General features: G+C 35.3%; 1 protein-coding gene and 1 long non-coding RNA gene across 3 annotated transcripts; one reads left to right on the forward strand and one right to left on the reverse strand.

The window, feature by feature from the left end:
- Positions 1 to 1,218: 1,218 nt before the first annotated feature.
- Positions 1,219 to 10,259, reverse strand: sash3 (SAM and SH3 domain containing 3). Its single transcript, XM_067387501.1, has 8 exons — positions 9,611 to 10,259; positions 6,496 to 6,588; positions 4,974 to 5,108; positions 3,422 to 3,566; positions 3,190 to 3,341; positions 1,791 to 2,000; positions 1,536 to 1,680; positions 1,219 to 1,442 (listed from the first exon to the last, which is right to left on the reverse strand). The coding sequence occupies exons 1-8, from the start codon at positions 9,671 to 9,673 to the stop codon at positions 1,222 to 1,224; spliced, it is 1,164 nt and encodes a 387-aa protein (XP_067243602.1). The 5' UTR covers positions 9,674 to 10,259; the 3' UTR covers positions 1,219 to 1,221.
- LOC137021238 (uncharacterized) lies at positions 5,211 to 9,658 on the forward strand. 2 transcript variants are annotated; one of them, XR_010895301.1, is made up of 4 exons: positions 5,211 to 5,803; positions 6,509 to 6,622; positions 8,453 to 8,578; positions 9,523 to 9,658. It is a non-coding gene; the product is annotated as an uncharacterized lncRNA (long non-coding RNA). The 2 variants fall into 2 exon arrangements; XR_010895299.1 differs by having other exon boundaries at positions 8,453 to 9,578.
- Positions 10,260 to 14,393: the final 4,134 nt, after the last annotated feature.

Raw genomic sequence — 14,393 nt, forward strand, 5'->3', positions numbered from 1 at the left:
GGTTATGTTCAGTTTGCTTGGTAATAACACTGTGATCATGTATATCCTCATACTATTCACTTTCTACTTTATGAATTTGTGTGTGTATATGTATGTTCATTAAATTATATGGTATTATTACAATTTCTTTGTGGTGTAGTTTCAAAATTTAGTTTTTTTTTTTTTTTGTGAAAGAAAACCCTGAAGGTACAGACATCGATATAAAGACAAACGGAATGGTAAAAAAGAAATACAAGTATTAAATCAACAATAACAGGTTTGAAAACAAAAATAGCCATATCGTAACAAACATTACCACAAACAGGAACCAAAATCATTGACTATAGAAGCAAAAGAATAATATGCATGTACATAAACAATGTGCTTTTCCTCTTTCATGCCTAGCAAAAAAAATTGAGTGCACTAGTTGCGTATTACCTGCGTACATTCATTACGACAGAAACAGAAGTATAGTAGTATATAAAATGCTACTTCATAGCTAAAGGTATGATGATGATGAAACTTCTCAGATATTAGAGAATCACAGTTAGATCAAACATAATACATGTAGGCCTGGTTTCACAGACCGGGCTTAGCCTAAACAAGGATTAGGCCTTAGTCAATTAGGATATTTAAGTATTTTTTATAAATGTACACTAAAAAAAAAAAAAAAAACATTACTGGTGTGCATCTTGAGACAAAACGATGGCTCAATACAGGTTGATTTCAGTTAAAACAGCTCAAACATGCATTTTAGTCTAGGACTAGCTTAAGCCTTGTCTGTGGAACCATGGGTCAATTTACCAGAAAAGATGGCTTATGTATTTAATATATAAAATCAGTATTTGGGTTACCATCATGTTAATCAATTTATGTAAGAACATAGCCTTGGATTTAATCCATGGAATATTGCTTTTTGTGCGAAGTCAGTTTTTCAAAATTCCTCAAAAAACTTTGTTTCAGTTAGATTTCAAAGCCTTTTGAAGGTTTTGAAGATATATAATGTGGTTCAGACTTTCTGAGCAATAAAGTCAAAGAGAAAAAGATATCCATAGATGATAGTATCTTCAAGACCTTTATGCCATCTTCTAAGAAGACTTATTGGCTTCTGTATAGGCTGTGCATATGAAATAGTTTTCTTCATGGAATATAATCCAGCATGTGGTTATGACACTCTCAATCCATCAGCGAGAGGTTAAAAGAGTTTTAAAGAAGCAAAAACAAAAGAACATTCAGGTGGCTTCACTCTGTTTGATTCTCAGGACTATCCTCCACCTTCATCTCCTCCAGTTGTTCCTGAACGGCATTGAGCTTTGTTTCTGTGTCCGGATCTGTTTCTGGCTCCGGTTGGGATTCCACCTGGGGCTCCTCACCGCCGTTTGTCAGGTTCTCCGTGCTCTCGTAACAACCCGAGTCCCGTGGCATTTCAGTCTTTTGCTCCTCGTTATCGGATTCATCCTCCGCTGGAGAACAGAAATGATGTTAGTACAGACCTCAATTATAACTATGTACAAATGTTGGACACAATTAGGATAACAGTCTAGACTTAGACGTACAGTCATGAAGCAGTTCTGCTGCTTTCAATATCTTTACTCGTTGCTCAGGGTCTGTGATGTTCAGCTCGTTCAGGTGAGACTCCTTCAGGCCGGTGAAGTCCTCCAAACTCTGGAAGCCATGCATGGACAGAAGAGATCCCAGCTCCTGGGCACACAGTGGAATCATTTGTGAGAAGTCTAAGAGCAGATGTACTATACTATGATGTGGCAAACAAATTTAAAAGAAAACAGCAATGAAAGTAACTTGAGGCTTACAGTAAGGCCTATTCTCTCCAGAACTTCCTCCAAGGTTTTTGGTTTGGGTTTCTGGCGTCCGTGACTGTGGCATCGCTTCCTCTTTGGCGGCGTATCCTCCTCTGGTAGTATTGTGACGTAGATGAATTTAAAGGAGCCCACTTTGTTATTAAGTTTACCAGTCCAGGTGCCTACTGGTGGCTTCTCAATGATCTGGATAATGTCTCCTTTCTGTGTGTTTTGAAAAATATCAATGCACTACATACAATATATATGCTGCATACTGCAAATATTAATTTAAAAAATAAAATAAAAAATAATATACTGGTTGCTTTTAATCTTTTGATTGGGGACTGCAGTTTTCAAGCTATATTCAAAAACATTAAAGGGTTAGTTCACCCAAAAATGAAAATTACCCCATGATTTACTCAACCTCAAGCCATCCTAGGTGCATATGACTATCTTCTTTCAGACAAATGTTATATTAAATAATGTCCTGGCTCTTCCAAGCTTTATGATGGTAGTCAGTGGCGATCCTGATTTTGAAGCCTTCCGTCTGCTGGAAGCTAGTTATTTTAGTTTTTAAAGTTTTTATGAGTATAATTCAGAAGGCCTTTATTAACCCCTCTGAGCCATGTGGCTATCTTTTATGATGGATGGATGCACTTTTTTTGGGCTTCAAAATCTCATCCTCTATTCACTGCCATTATGCTTGGAGGAGCCAGGACATTATTTAATATAACTCTGATTGTATTCGTCTGAAAGAAGATAGTCATATACACCTTGAGGGTGAGTAAATCATGGGGTAATTTTCATTTTTGGGTGAACTATCCCTTTAAATACAGGTTGTATGGACCACATTTTGATATTTTTACAGGGCTTTTGCAATGATTTTGAAGGCTGAAAGCTTCAGAATTATGTGCATTGTAATTGTATGGAAAAGGGCAGCCAGCACTGTAAAAATATATTTTTTTTCAAAGTTTTAAATAAAAGATAATTGGAGTATGTTGAGAATAGAAAATACTTTTCTAATATTATGAAGTTTTTTTTTACTTCTAAATGCAGTGTTTAATTTAATGTGTTACTGGCTGTTTCTTATTTGTTAATTATTTGTGAAATTTACTAGCTTCTGAGTAAAAATCTAAACTTTTTATTTTTATTTTTTTTTTTAGAGTTCCTCAAAATGTCTCTTTTTGTGTTCCACGGAAAGCAAGACAAGTGTTTTTATAGCCTATAGCATATTACAAAATGGTAATTCAAAGTGCTTTACATGAAATATCTCAGAAGCTTAAAAATAAAACTAATGAAAAAATCTATTTAAAATGAATTAAAAACAAGAAGAAAGGAGAATACATAAATTGAATAAATGTTGACATTGTTGATAAATGTGTCCAAAAATAGCACTTTTTAAAAGGCTGACCTGTAGTTTGAGAGATTCCATGTCATATGGACTGGGGGTGAAGTCAGTGTGGACAAGGGCTCTGCCGCAGAAGGGCCCTGTGTAGGTGCTGTCCTCCAGTCTCATACTGTCTCTCTGGCTGAAGCCACTGTCCAGACTCTGTCTGTCAGAACCTGCACATCAGGGAAATAAATCAATCATCCTTACATGATCCCGGTTTAGCTTTATATTGAACCGTTCTGAGATGGCTTACATCCAGAGAGCTGGCGTGAGAGAGGGCTGTGTATTATGTCCTCTGAACTGTTGGAGCACACAGATATTCTGTTCCCAGCAGTGAGATCTGGAATCCAGTCGCTTGGAGACATCGGAGACATGGAGCCGTCCTCCCCACTCTCATTCTGAAATCGACAAATGTTACAATTAACTGTTCATTTGAATTCTTATCCTCATGAATTTCTTTGTGACATAACTTTACACCACATCCTGAGATTGCTAAGTGTATAAAATATCCTGATATCATCCACATGGGGGAGACAAATTCAGTCTGTTACATTAATGCCCGGTTTCACACACAAGGCTTAAAGGGTTAGTTCACCCAAGAATGAAAATTCTGTCATTTATTACTCACCCTCATGCCGTTCCACACCCGTAAGACCTTCATTAATCTTCGGAACACAAATTAAGATATTTTAGTTCAAATCTGATGGCTCCGTGAGGCCTTCATAGGGAGTAATGTCACTTCCTCTGCCAAGATCCATAAAGATACTAAAAACACATCTAAATCAGTTCATGTAAGTACAGTTGTTTAATATTAATATTATAAACCGACGAGAATATTTTTGGTGCGGCAAAAAAACAAAATAACGACTTATTTAGTGATGACCGATTTCAAAACACTGCTTCAGGAAGCATCGGAGCATTATGAACCAGTGTATCGAATCATGAATCGGATCGCGGTTCAAACCCGCCAAACGGCTGAAATCACGTGACTTTGGCGCTCCGAACAGCAGATTCGATACACAGATTCACTGTGCTCCGATGCTTCCTGAAGCAGTGTTTTGAAATCGGTCATCACTAAATAAGTCGTTATTTTGTTATTTTTGGCGCACCAAAAATATTCTCGTCGCTTTGTTTCGGATTTGAACTAAAATATCTTAATTTGTGTTCCGAAGGTTAATGAAGGTCTTACGGGTGTGGAACGGCATGAGGGTGAGTAATAAATGACAGAATTTTCATTTTTGGGTGAACTAACCCTTTAAGCCTAGTCCCAGACTAAAATCATAAAATATGTCAAAATCATATCTTAAAATATGTCAGTGCATTGTTTCACCTCAATTGAAAGATTATTTCATTTTTTTTTCTAAGGCACGTTTATAAAAGTTACATAAATGTCCTAATTGTAATCCTAAATATAAATAAAAATAAAAAATAAAATAAAAAAATAATAAATTAAATTAAATTAATAATACACTGTTTCTGGGATTGAGATATTTGAACAGAATTTTACCACCAATTTTAAATGTGAATTTAAACATGGTAACATTTTACAACAGGGTTCAGTTAATTAATACATTAGGTATCATGAACTTTTATAGCATTTATTATAAATATTAATATAAATTAATGCTATTTTTAAAATGCAATTAAACATATAATTTATAAAATATATATTTTAAATATAATTTAATTTATACAACTTGAAAGTGTTTTAGCAATTAACATTAACCAATGATTAATATGTTCTGTAAAAGAATGTATTGAGAGCCGAAGAGAATGTATGCATAGTAATTGGGCTTTCAACTCACCCCCTCCTCTGCAAGGGCTTTCTGTACCATCTTGGATGTTTTACGAGTCATTGTGCGAGATATGACATTTCTCCATCTCTTTCCAAGTTTCCCGTTACTTTTCCCTGAATCCTCAGGTGGTGCACCCTCCAAATGCTGTAAGAAATTTCACAAAAATATGATGCTTTTAGTAAATGTGAACTGATGTTTTTACTGTGCACTTGCTCAGTATAGCTACTAAATTTGTTTACTGACTCATCAAACTTCCTCTTGTCTAAAAGGAGCTACAGGCAATGAATAATTGTTGCTAGTCTGGTTGTTCTGTCCACTGTATCCTGGCTCCATCGTGGTTTTTAATGAATGTTTTCAGTTCTTTGATGTGTTATTCATAACTCATTTCTAATATGCCATGTTATGTTCAGCAGTGCCATGCCTGTCCTAACTGAGCTGAATCAGCACATATTTTTTGTGGTATAACCACAGTAAGTGGTATTAGTTTTAAAGCGAAGGGCCCCTGTTCTCAGGAGGATTTCCAGTAAAGTTTGTGACGTTGGTTTTTGTGTCACTACCACAGTGAATCATGTGGCTCCTCCTCTCTGAGCTCTACTTCTTAATGTCAGATGCTCTTTCGTTTACTGGGAGGACAATTTGTGCAGTTATCAAAGGAACAGACAAAAACCAAAAGTACCTGTCAGCGTCATGGGGATTTTACAGCAGTCTGTTACATTATCTTTGTGTTTTTATTTCAGCAGCACCTCACTTCACTCCCCTGCAGAAGGCTATTCCACATTATTCAACAGAACATTGTTTTAACAACATATATGAATATTTATTATAAATATATGGGGTCGGTAAGATATTTTAATGTTTTTGAAAGAATTTTCTTATAGGCTAACCATGACTGCATTTATTTGATCAAAAATAAAGTAAAAATAGAAATATTATGAAATATTATTTACACATTAAGTTCCAATATACTGATTTGCTGCTCAAGAAACATTTCTTATTATTACTTATTACTCAAACTATTACTAATTTAATGCATCTTTGCTTAATAAAAGTATACATTGATTTAAAAAAAAATATTTAAATGAACGGTAATGTATAATATAAATATATATAGATAGATGTAGATATAGATATATAGATATAGATACTGTATATATACACATATATATATATATATATATATATATATATATATATAAATAAAATTAAAATGATACCAAAATCGTCTACTCTTAGAAGCAGACAGAAGGCTAAGCAGGCTCTCTGCATGAATGGCTCATGAAAGGATGACATCCTGTCTAGATATTTTTAACAGTGTAGTTTTGAGATGAAGCAGTTATTCAGTTTAAGGTTAAAGCTGACTTTGCAAATGAATGTAGATTCTGTTTATGCTGTTGTTTTTCATCTCTGAGACAGTAGATATTTGTCAATAATTCGCACAGCTACACATTATTTAATATTTTGATACGCATAATACTTTGATACTCATACAGCAACATCATTTCCATATATATAAAAAAACTACTGCACTTACTGTTTCATCCAAGGTAGCCTCAGGGCTCACTACAGGAGATGATGGCTTTGGCTTCATGAAGTCTTTGAAGCTGCTGGATCTTTGCAGAGACAGCTATGAACACAACAGTTTCTCATCAGAGACTACAGTATGGACACAGTCACCTCTACTAAACTGTAATGTAGACATGCATTTTCTGTAAAGCTGCTTTGAAATTATATGCATTGTGAAAAGCGCTATACAAATAAATGTAAATTGAATTTAATTGATTTGAACAGTAGTGTACAGTGTTCAGATACAGACGGATGGATAGACAGACAGATGATGGATGGATAGATAGATAGATAGATAGATAGATAGATAGATAGATAGATAGATAGATAGATAGATAGATAGATAGATAGATAGATAGATAGATAGATAGATAGATAGATAGATAGATAGATAGATACTGTTCACATTTTGGCCTTATGGTTGAATGCAGAGTCATCCAGCATTATGCTGATGAAATTTGATATGCATCACGAACAAATTCAGTTTGGTTTAACTGATAGCTATGTTATAATGGCCATTAAATGTTATTGTATTTCCACAAGCATATATCCTGATCAATATTTGGAAGCATTATCAGACCTCCAGAGCAACATTTGAGCAGAAAACGCCACACTATCTTTTTCCAGATCCATAGACCAGATGCAATTATAAGCACAAATTACACTTGCATCAAATTGAGAGTGTATTGTAGGGTAGAAACGTATGCCTTTGAATTGTCCATGAAAAATAAACTGTCATAGGAAATCTTTACACTTTACAGTGTCTGCGTCAATGTAACATCTCAGTGCAATTGAAAACATAGCAAAAACAATGTGCCAGTCTATATCAGATCTGCTCATACTTTGTACTACAAAGGGCCAAAAAAATCACATTTAAAGGGATAGTTCACCCAAAAATGAAAATTCTGTTGTCATTTACTCACCTTCAAGTTGTTCCAAACCTGTATAAATTTCTTTCTTCTGTTGTACACAAAAGAAGATATTTTGAAAAATATTTCTAACCAAACAGATGTGGGATGCCATCGACTTCCATAGAAGAGGAAAAAAAGTCAATGGTGCGCCAAAACTGCTTGGTAACAAACAATCTTCAAAATATCTTCCTCTGTGTTCAGCAGAACAAAGAAATTCATACAGGTTTGGAACAACTTGAGGGTGAGTAAATTATGACAGAATTTTAATTGTTTTTGGGTGAACTATCCCTTTAATTGAGGGCTATTGGACCGAATCGAATTCAAATTATTTCTTACTATATTATATTAACTTTAATTTGAATATATATATATATATATATATATATATATATATATATATATATATATATATATATATATATATATATATATTCTATAACTAAGTTACTTTTCAACTAGGCCTACAGGTCAAGTGGCGGTCATTAGAAGAGTGTTACTAGACTGTCTGTTTAATATCTGCACTTTATTTTGATGGTTCCCCAAAACACATTCTAAGTAACTTTCCAAGTTCGTCAACTTATTCTAATAACCCTAACCCTACTAATACTGTAATGAAAGTTAGTTGACACGTAGCTGCAAAGTTACTTATAGATGTCTAGAATGTGTCAAGTGTCAAAATAATGTGTAACCATATTCTGATATGGCATGGTAGGCCGAATCAAAGGTCATCATGGTCTTACTTTGGCCCATGAGCCCTGGTTCAGGCATTTCTGATCTACATGATAAAGTAATTACATAGTACTTGATGTTAATTTATATTATTCAGTTATGTAAACCACTGTATTGCAAAGTGTGGCTCCTTAGAGTAGAACCAGAGTTGATTCATTCATAATTAAGGCACTTTTTAATAAACGATAAAATCGTTCAGCGTGGGTTTTGTGGGCTGCAGTGCATATTTGTTCCAATTTGACTACTTCTGTTATCTAAACCTTTCACTGTGCCACTTTTTTTCAGCACAGGAAGTGGGCATGTCGCAGGCAACACGCAGCCAATCCCTGCAGAGCTGTGCACTATCTAGACAACACACAACAGGCTGCAATCTGCGAAGCCAACCAAATGCAACAAGAGATTGTTCAGCCGGTAAAAAAGTAGTAAAAATGCTTTTCTTTGAAAATCATATTTTTAAATTAAATAGTTGCATGTTGAAACACTGTTTGACATGTATGTGACAAAAATATTGTAACATGTCACACTATTAACTTCCCTATTAAAAGTGTGACAACATTCTGCATCATCATAAAATGTTGAAATATATTTTTGACAGATCTCGACTGTAATGATTACTCATAATCTAAACCATGACCAATGAGGAAACTGCAGCAACTGAGATGATGTGGTGGTGAAGTGTTTTCATTTACACCATGGCAATGAACTTCAACTGTGTGACACATCTTATGCTCTGGATAAGAATATGATAAAGACAATGGATTAAAAAAATCTAAATAAAAGATATCAAAGTAACCGTGATGCCCAACAGCAAGATCTTCAGATCTGGCTTTGCTTGGGTTGCACGCATTTATGAAGCACTTGCAGTTTCAGAAGAGAAATATCGAAACTGTTGGTTGTTACACGCAAGATGTGAATCAAACGGAAAATAAGAGTAATGCTATAGAAGCAGTTAACCGCTGAAATAGAAAATCTAGAGTTGTGAAGACGCACGTAAATGTCACTTTGAATTCAGGAGATGTTTGGATGCTTTGCTCTGATGAGGTATGAACTGCTTCAGGATGTGTGCTGCGGTCTGATGTGTTTCTACAGGAACTGCTGCACAGCCATGCATTTCACCCAGAACAATCATAGAGTTTCAGTTCTTAAACTTAAGAATGACAGGGCTGAAGACAAACGGGACATATTACAATAGGCCTATTATTCACATAGGTGAATGAAAACATTTTAAAACCCCTCTCAAAGTACTGTCAATTCAAACAGTCAGCAACAAAACCACATGTGCTCTGCTCCGATGCATCTTTTTCATTTACTTTTTGTGTTTAAACAGCCTGTTATGTGTGTTTGTGTTCTCTCAGGAGAACATCATTTGATGTTCATCTCAAGAACATCATTTTTTCTCTTGCTTCAACTCTTCAAAACAGGGATCAAGACACAAACTCTTACCTTCTTCTTTTGGACCTGAGCCTGTTCCTTTTCAGATGCGTTGGATGGTTTCCGTCGCAACATGTTGATCCAGTAGTGGGTGGGCAAAATTCTCCTGACTCTGAGGACCACAACTATAGCTGTGGCAGTATGACAATCGCTTGTGCTACACTAATTTCTGTCAGTCTCGCTGCCACGGTGCCCACTCACAGAGTGACAAAACTCACCAGAGGAGGAAGAGGTAGAAGAAAAGCTCTTCTCTGATCGCTGGAGTGGAGAACTAAACGCTTGAGGAAGTCACATGACTAGACAGGAACTTCTTTTTTAAAGAGGTGGCTTTGGTTGAAATGGTTCATGTCAGATAAAAACAAACCAGAGATAAATGACTTATTACTTATATATTCAGTGATACAGAACATCTTCAGCCTGAAGAGCATAAGGAATTATTTTGTATTTCTTAAGATGAACAATCACTTAAGTCACTGATATATACATACATACACACACATATATATATATATATACTCACACACACACACACACACATATATACACACACACACACACACACACACACACACACATATATATATACTCACACACACACACACACACATATATACACACACACACACACACACACACACACACACATATATATATACTCACACACACACACACACACATATATATATATATATATATATATATACAGAGAGAGAGAGAGAGGGGAAGTTTATGAGTGTGAGCTGGCAGAGAGTTATTTTTGTTTGTTTTACACCACATGAGATGTCTGACTGTTTCACTCCCTCCAAAAATGAACCTGTTATGAGTATGAAATATGTGGACAAAAGAAGCCAGTGTTTACAGCACATGTAAGCTTCCAGAAATGCAGTACATGACTTTAGATTAGAACAGTAATTTCAGTTGTACAGGCAGCGGTCAAGCATACTGACAGCTGTAGTGAGGTCATCGTTTTCAACACCTCCTGTTGCTGTAGTTCCTCTTTATGTATGGTCACGCTATACACAGAGCCTCGACTAACAAAGAAAACATGACAAATATAATCGAATCCATCGCCCTATTTTTTTGTGAAGATAAGGAACAATGTTCAAAGTTGTTTTGAGCTGCAGGAGAACAGCCAAACAAAAGAGTGCAGAGAGAGAGAGAGAGAGACTAAGCGGACGTCTCAGAAACCACATTCACACCTTTCTGTGGTTCTGACGAAACTGTTGCCAAGCAACAGCACCTCTGCAGGCATGAGACCTTCACATGCAGCAGTGCTATTGACAGCAGCTCGCTTCAGGCCTGTGACAATTAAAGGGGATTGCAGAAGCTGGTTTCTCAGAAAGATGTGTGGCTGCTGTGATGTCGGTGTGAGTGATAAGACAGGACTTGGTGTCATGTTATTTTCAGTGCTCTAAACCATGCCATGCTCTAAAACCAACACGACCAAAAGAAACTGAAATGAAAAATTTAAACAAACCGCACATGACACATTGTGCCAATATTTTAGAAAGGAGTCATTTTTACACAAAGCAATTTTCTTCAGTTTGCTGTGGGATTCGTGGAAATAATTATGTTTTTAAAGGTGCCCTAGAATTAAAAATTGAATTTACCATGGCATAGTTGAATAACAAGAGTTCAGTACATGGAAATGACATACAGTGAGTCTCATACTCCATTGTTTCCTCCTTCTTATATAAATCTCATTTGTTTAAAAGACCGAAGAACAGGCGAATCTCAACATAACACCGACTGTTACGTAACAGTCGGGCTCATTAATATGTACGCCCCCAATATTTGCATATGCCAGCTCATGTTCAAGGCATTAGACAAGGGCAGTCAGTATTAATGTCTGGATCTGTGCACAGCTGAATCATCAGACTAGGTAAGCAAGTAAGAACAATAGCGAAAAATGGCAGATGGAGCAATAATAACTGACATGATCCATGATATTTGTAAATTGTCTTTCTAAATGTTTCGTTAGCATGTTGCTAATGTACTGTTAAATGTAGTCAAAGTTAGCATCGTTTCTTACTGTATTCATGGAGACAAAAATGTCGTTATTTTCATTTTTTAAACAATTGCAGTCTGTATAATTCATAAACACAACTTCATTCTTTATAAATCTCTCCAACAGTGTGTAATGTTAGCTTTAGCCACAGAGCAAAACCTCAAACTCATTCAGAATTAAATGTAAACATCCAAATAAATACCATACTTGCGCGATTAGACATGTTGCATGACAAACACGTTGTAAAGATCCATTTTGAGGGTTATATTATCTGTGTGAACTTTATTTATGTTGTTTTAGGTAGTCGCGAGCTCGCTGGCTGGGAGCACGAGAATTTAAAGGGGCCGAAGCCTGAATCGGCGCATATTTAATGATGCCCCAAAATAGGCAGTTAAAAAAATTAATAAAAAAAAAATTTATGGGGTATTTTGAGCTGAAACTTCACAGACACATTCAGGGGACACCTTAGACTTATATTACATTTTTTGAAAACACGTTCTACGGCACCTTTAAATGATTGCTGACAGTATCTAAATAAAGTGTATATTCTGAATTATGGTATCTGATATTAATGGTCATAAGTGTGAATTTGTGGCAGTGATAAATGTTAAAGCAATGCGGGACGATAAATTTTGTACAATGAATACAATTATACATAAAGAAATGTTATTTCAAAGTGCCAACGCAAGAGAATAAAAGGTTATATTGATAGAAACGTTCAAAATCTTCCATATATGAATACATTATTGATGACTACAAGATCATTTATGTAAAGTATTTAGCTCTAGTTTTGCTAATTTCAGTGTTGAGTCGAGTTGCAAGTATTTTTTTATTTGGACACATAGATAGTCAAAGTGGATTTTACTAGGACAGTCTTATTATTAAAAGGTACTGAAGTTGTTACCTCCACATAAAATCTTACAATAAAAAAAAATATATATATTTCCAGCCTTTTCAAAACACGTTAATGTAAGCTGAATTAGTATTTATAGTGATAATGTTACTTCAGAATAAGAACAGGACAATGGAATCAAATATTTGTTTTTATTAACCAGAATTCAGGCCAGATGACGAAACTGTAATTTAAAGCCAGTTCTTCATCATCACTGCATTTTTATATTTGTTGCTCATGTGCTTTATACCTTTGGATACTTAAACTTTTAGCTAATCAACAGTGCGGGGCGTAACGCATTACAAGTAACATGAGTTAGATAATCAAATTACTTTTCCCAAGTAACTAGTAAAGTAACACATTACTTTTAAATTTACAACTAAATATCTGAGTTACTTTTTCAAATAAGTAACGCAAGTTACTTTGTTTTTTCATTTATTGACTGACACCTATGGAAGACGGTCTGGCGGAAGCTAGATATTTTACTTCATAACTTGTTAAATATGGATTTTTGTTTTACACAAATGCATCGCTTTGTTTAAGAAGGCATTTATTAACCCCCCAGAGCCATGTGGAGTATGATGGATGGATGTGGATGGAAGCATTTTCTTCAGCTCATACTCGTTGGTCCCGTTCATTGCCATTATAAAGCTCGGAAAGCGTCAGGATATTTATTAATATATCTCAAATTGTGTTCATCAGAAAGGTGTCATACACACCTAGGATGGTTTGAGGGTGAGTAAAGCTTGGGGTAATTTTCATTTGAACTAATCCTTTAATTTAGGCTTTTATTCACATATAAACATTGATTAGTGAACATGAACAAAAGCTCTACTGAACCTGCAAGAACAAACCTCTGTCGGAAGCTCAAACCTGCTGCGTAACACGAGAGAATAAACCTCATTGGTTCTTGTGAAAGCTCAAATGTGCTGCGTAACACACAAGAATGACCCTCGCATGCGTCAAGCAAACATGCATGAGCATCCGCTTACTACTGATGTGTGAGTTGATGAATGTTTATATCTGAATAAAAGCCTAAATTCAAACTGTTCATCACATAGAGTGATTGTCTCTTTGGAAAATTCGGACTAAACCGCTCAATTCATATGGATTAGATTTACGATCTCTTTATGAACTTTTTGAAGTGTCAATGTGGTAGTCGCGTAGCTGTCTATGGAGGGACAAAAAGCTCTCAGATTTCATCAAAAAGATCTTTATTAATGTTCCGAAGAACGAAAGTCTTACATGTTTGGAATGGCATGAGGGTGAGTAATTAATGACAGAATTTTCATTTTTGGGTGAACTAACCCTTTAAGAGAGATCGGGATCGAGGTCCAGAGTGCGCTGTAGTTCTAGACTATATGCATTTACTCATGTCATTTGCGCAAAAAGAGATTCAATATTCATCAAAATGATTAAAAACAAAATGAAATGCAAACTCAGAATATTATGCAAACCTGCGATAATTAAAAATGTTAAATTACACAAATATACTTTATGTATTTAATCTCACTTTATTAACTAATATCTTTGCTGCTGACCTGCGATGATCCAATTCAACCATACTAATAAGCAAAAATGGCTTAGATAAACATCACCTTTGTTTTTCTTTTTTTGTTTTTATTGCTGAAGTAAGAGTCTTCTCCTGTGTCCTATTCTTCTGCAATCCAGAATGGCAGCACAGCTGTTTGTTTGAGCTGCGCCCTCTACTGTCCCTTATAAAGGGCCTTTACATTTGCCAAAAATATAAGAACTTTTTTTGTTATTAAAAAACAAGCAAGCACGCGCAGCCCAGATGAGAAAAAGTAATCTAACACATTACTTTCCACACAATTTGTTACTTTTTTAGGGAGTAACTCAATATTGCAATGCATTACTTTTAAAAGTAATTTTGC

The sequence above is a fragment of the Chanodichthys erythropterus genome, chromosome 1, assembly GCF_024489055.1.
Source record: "Chanodichthys erythropterus isolate Z2021 chromosome 1, ASM2448905v1, whole genome shotgun sequence".
Classification (NCBI taxonomy): domain Eukaryota; kingdom Metazoa; phylum Chordata; class Actinopteri; order Cypriniformes; family Xenocyprididae; genus Chanodichthys; species Chanodichthys erythropterus.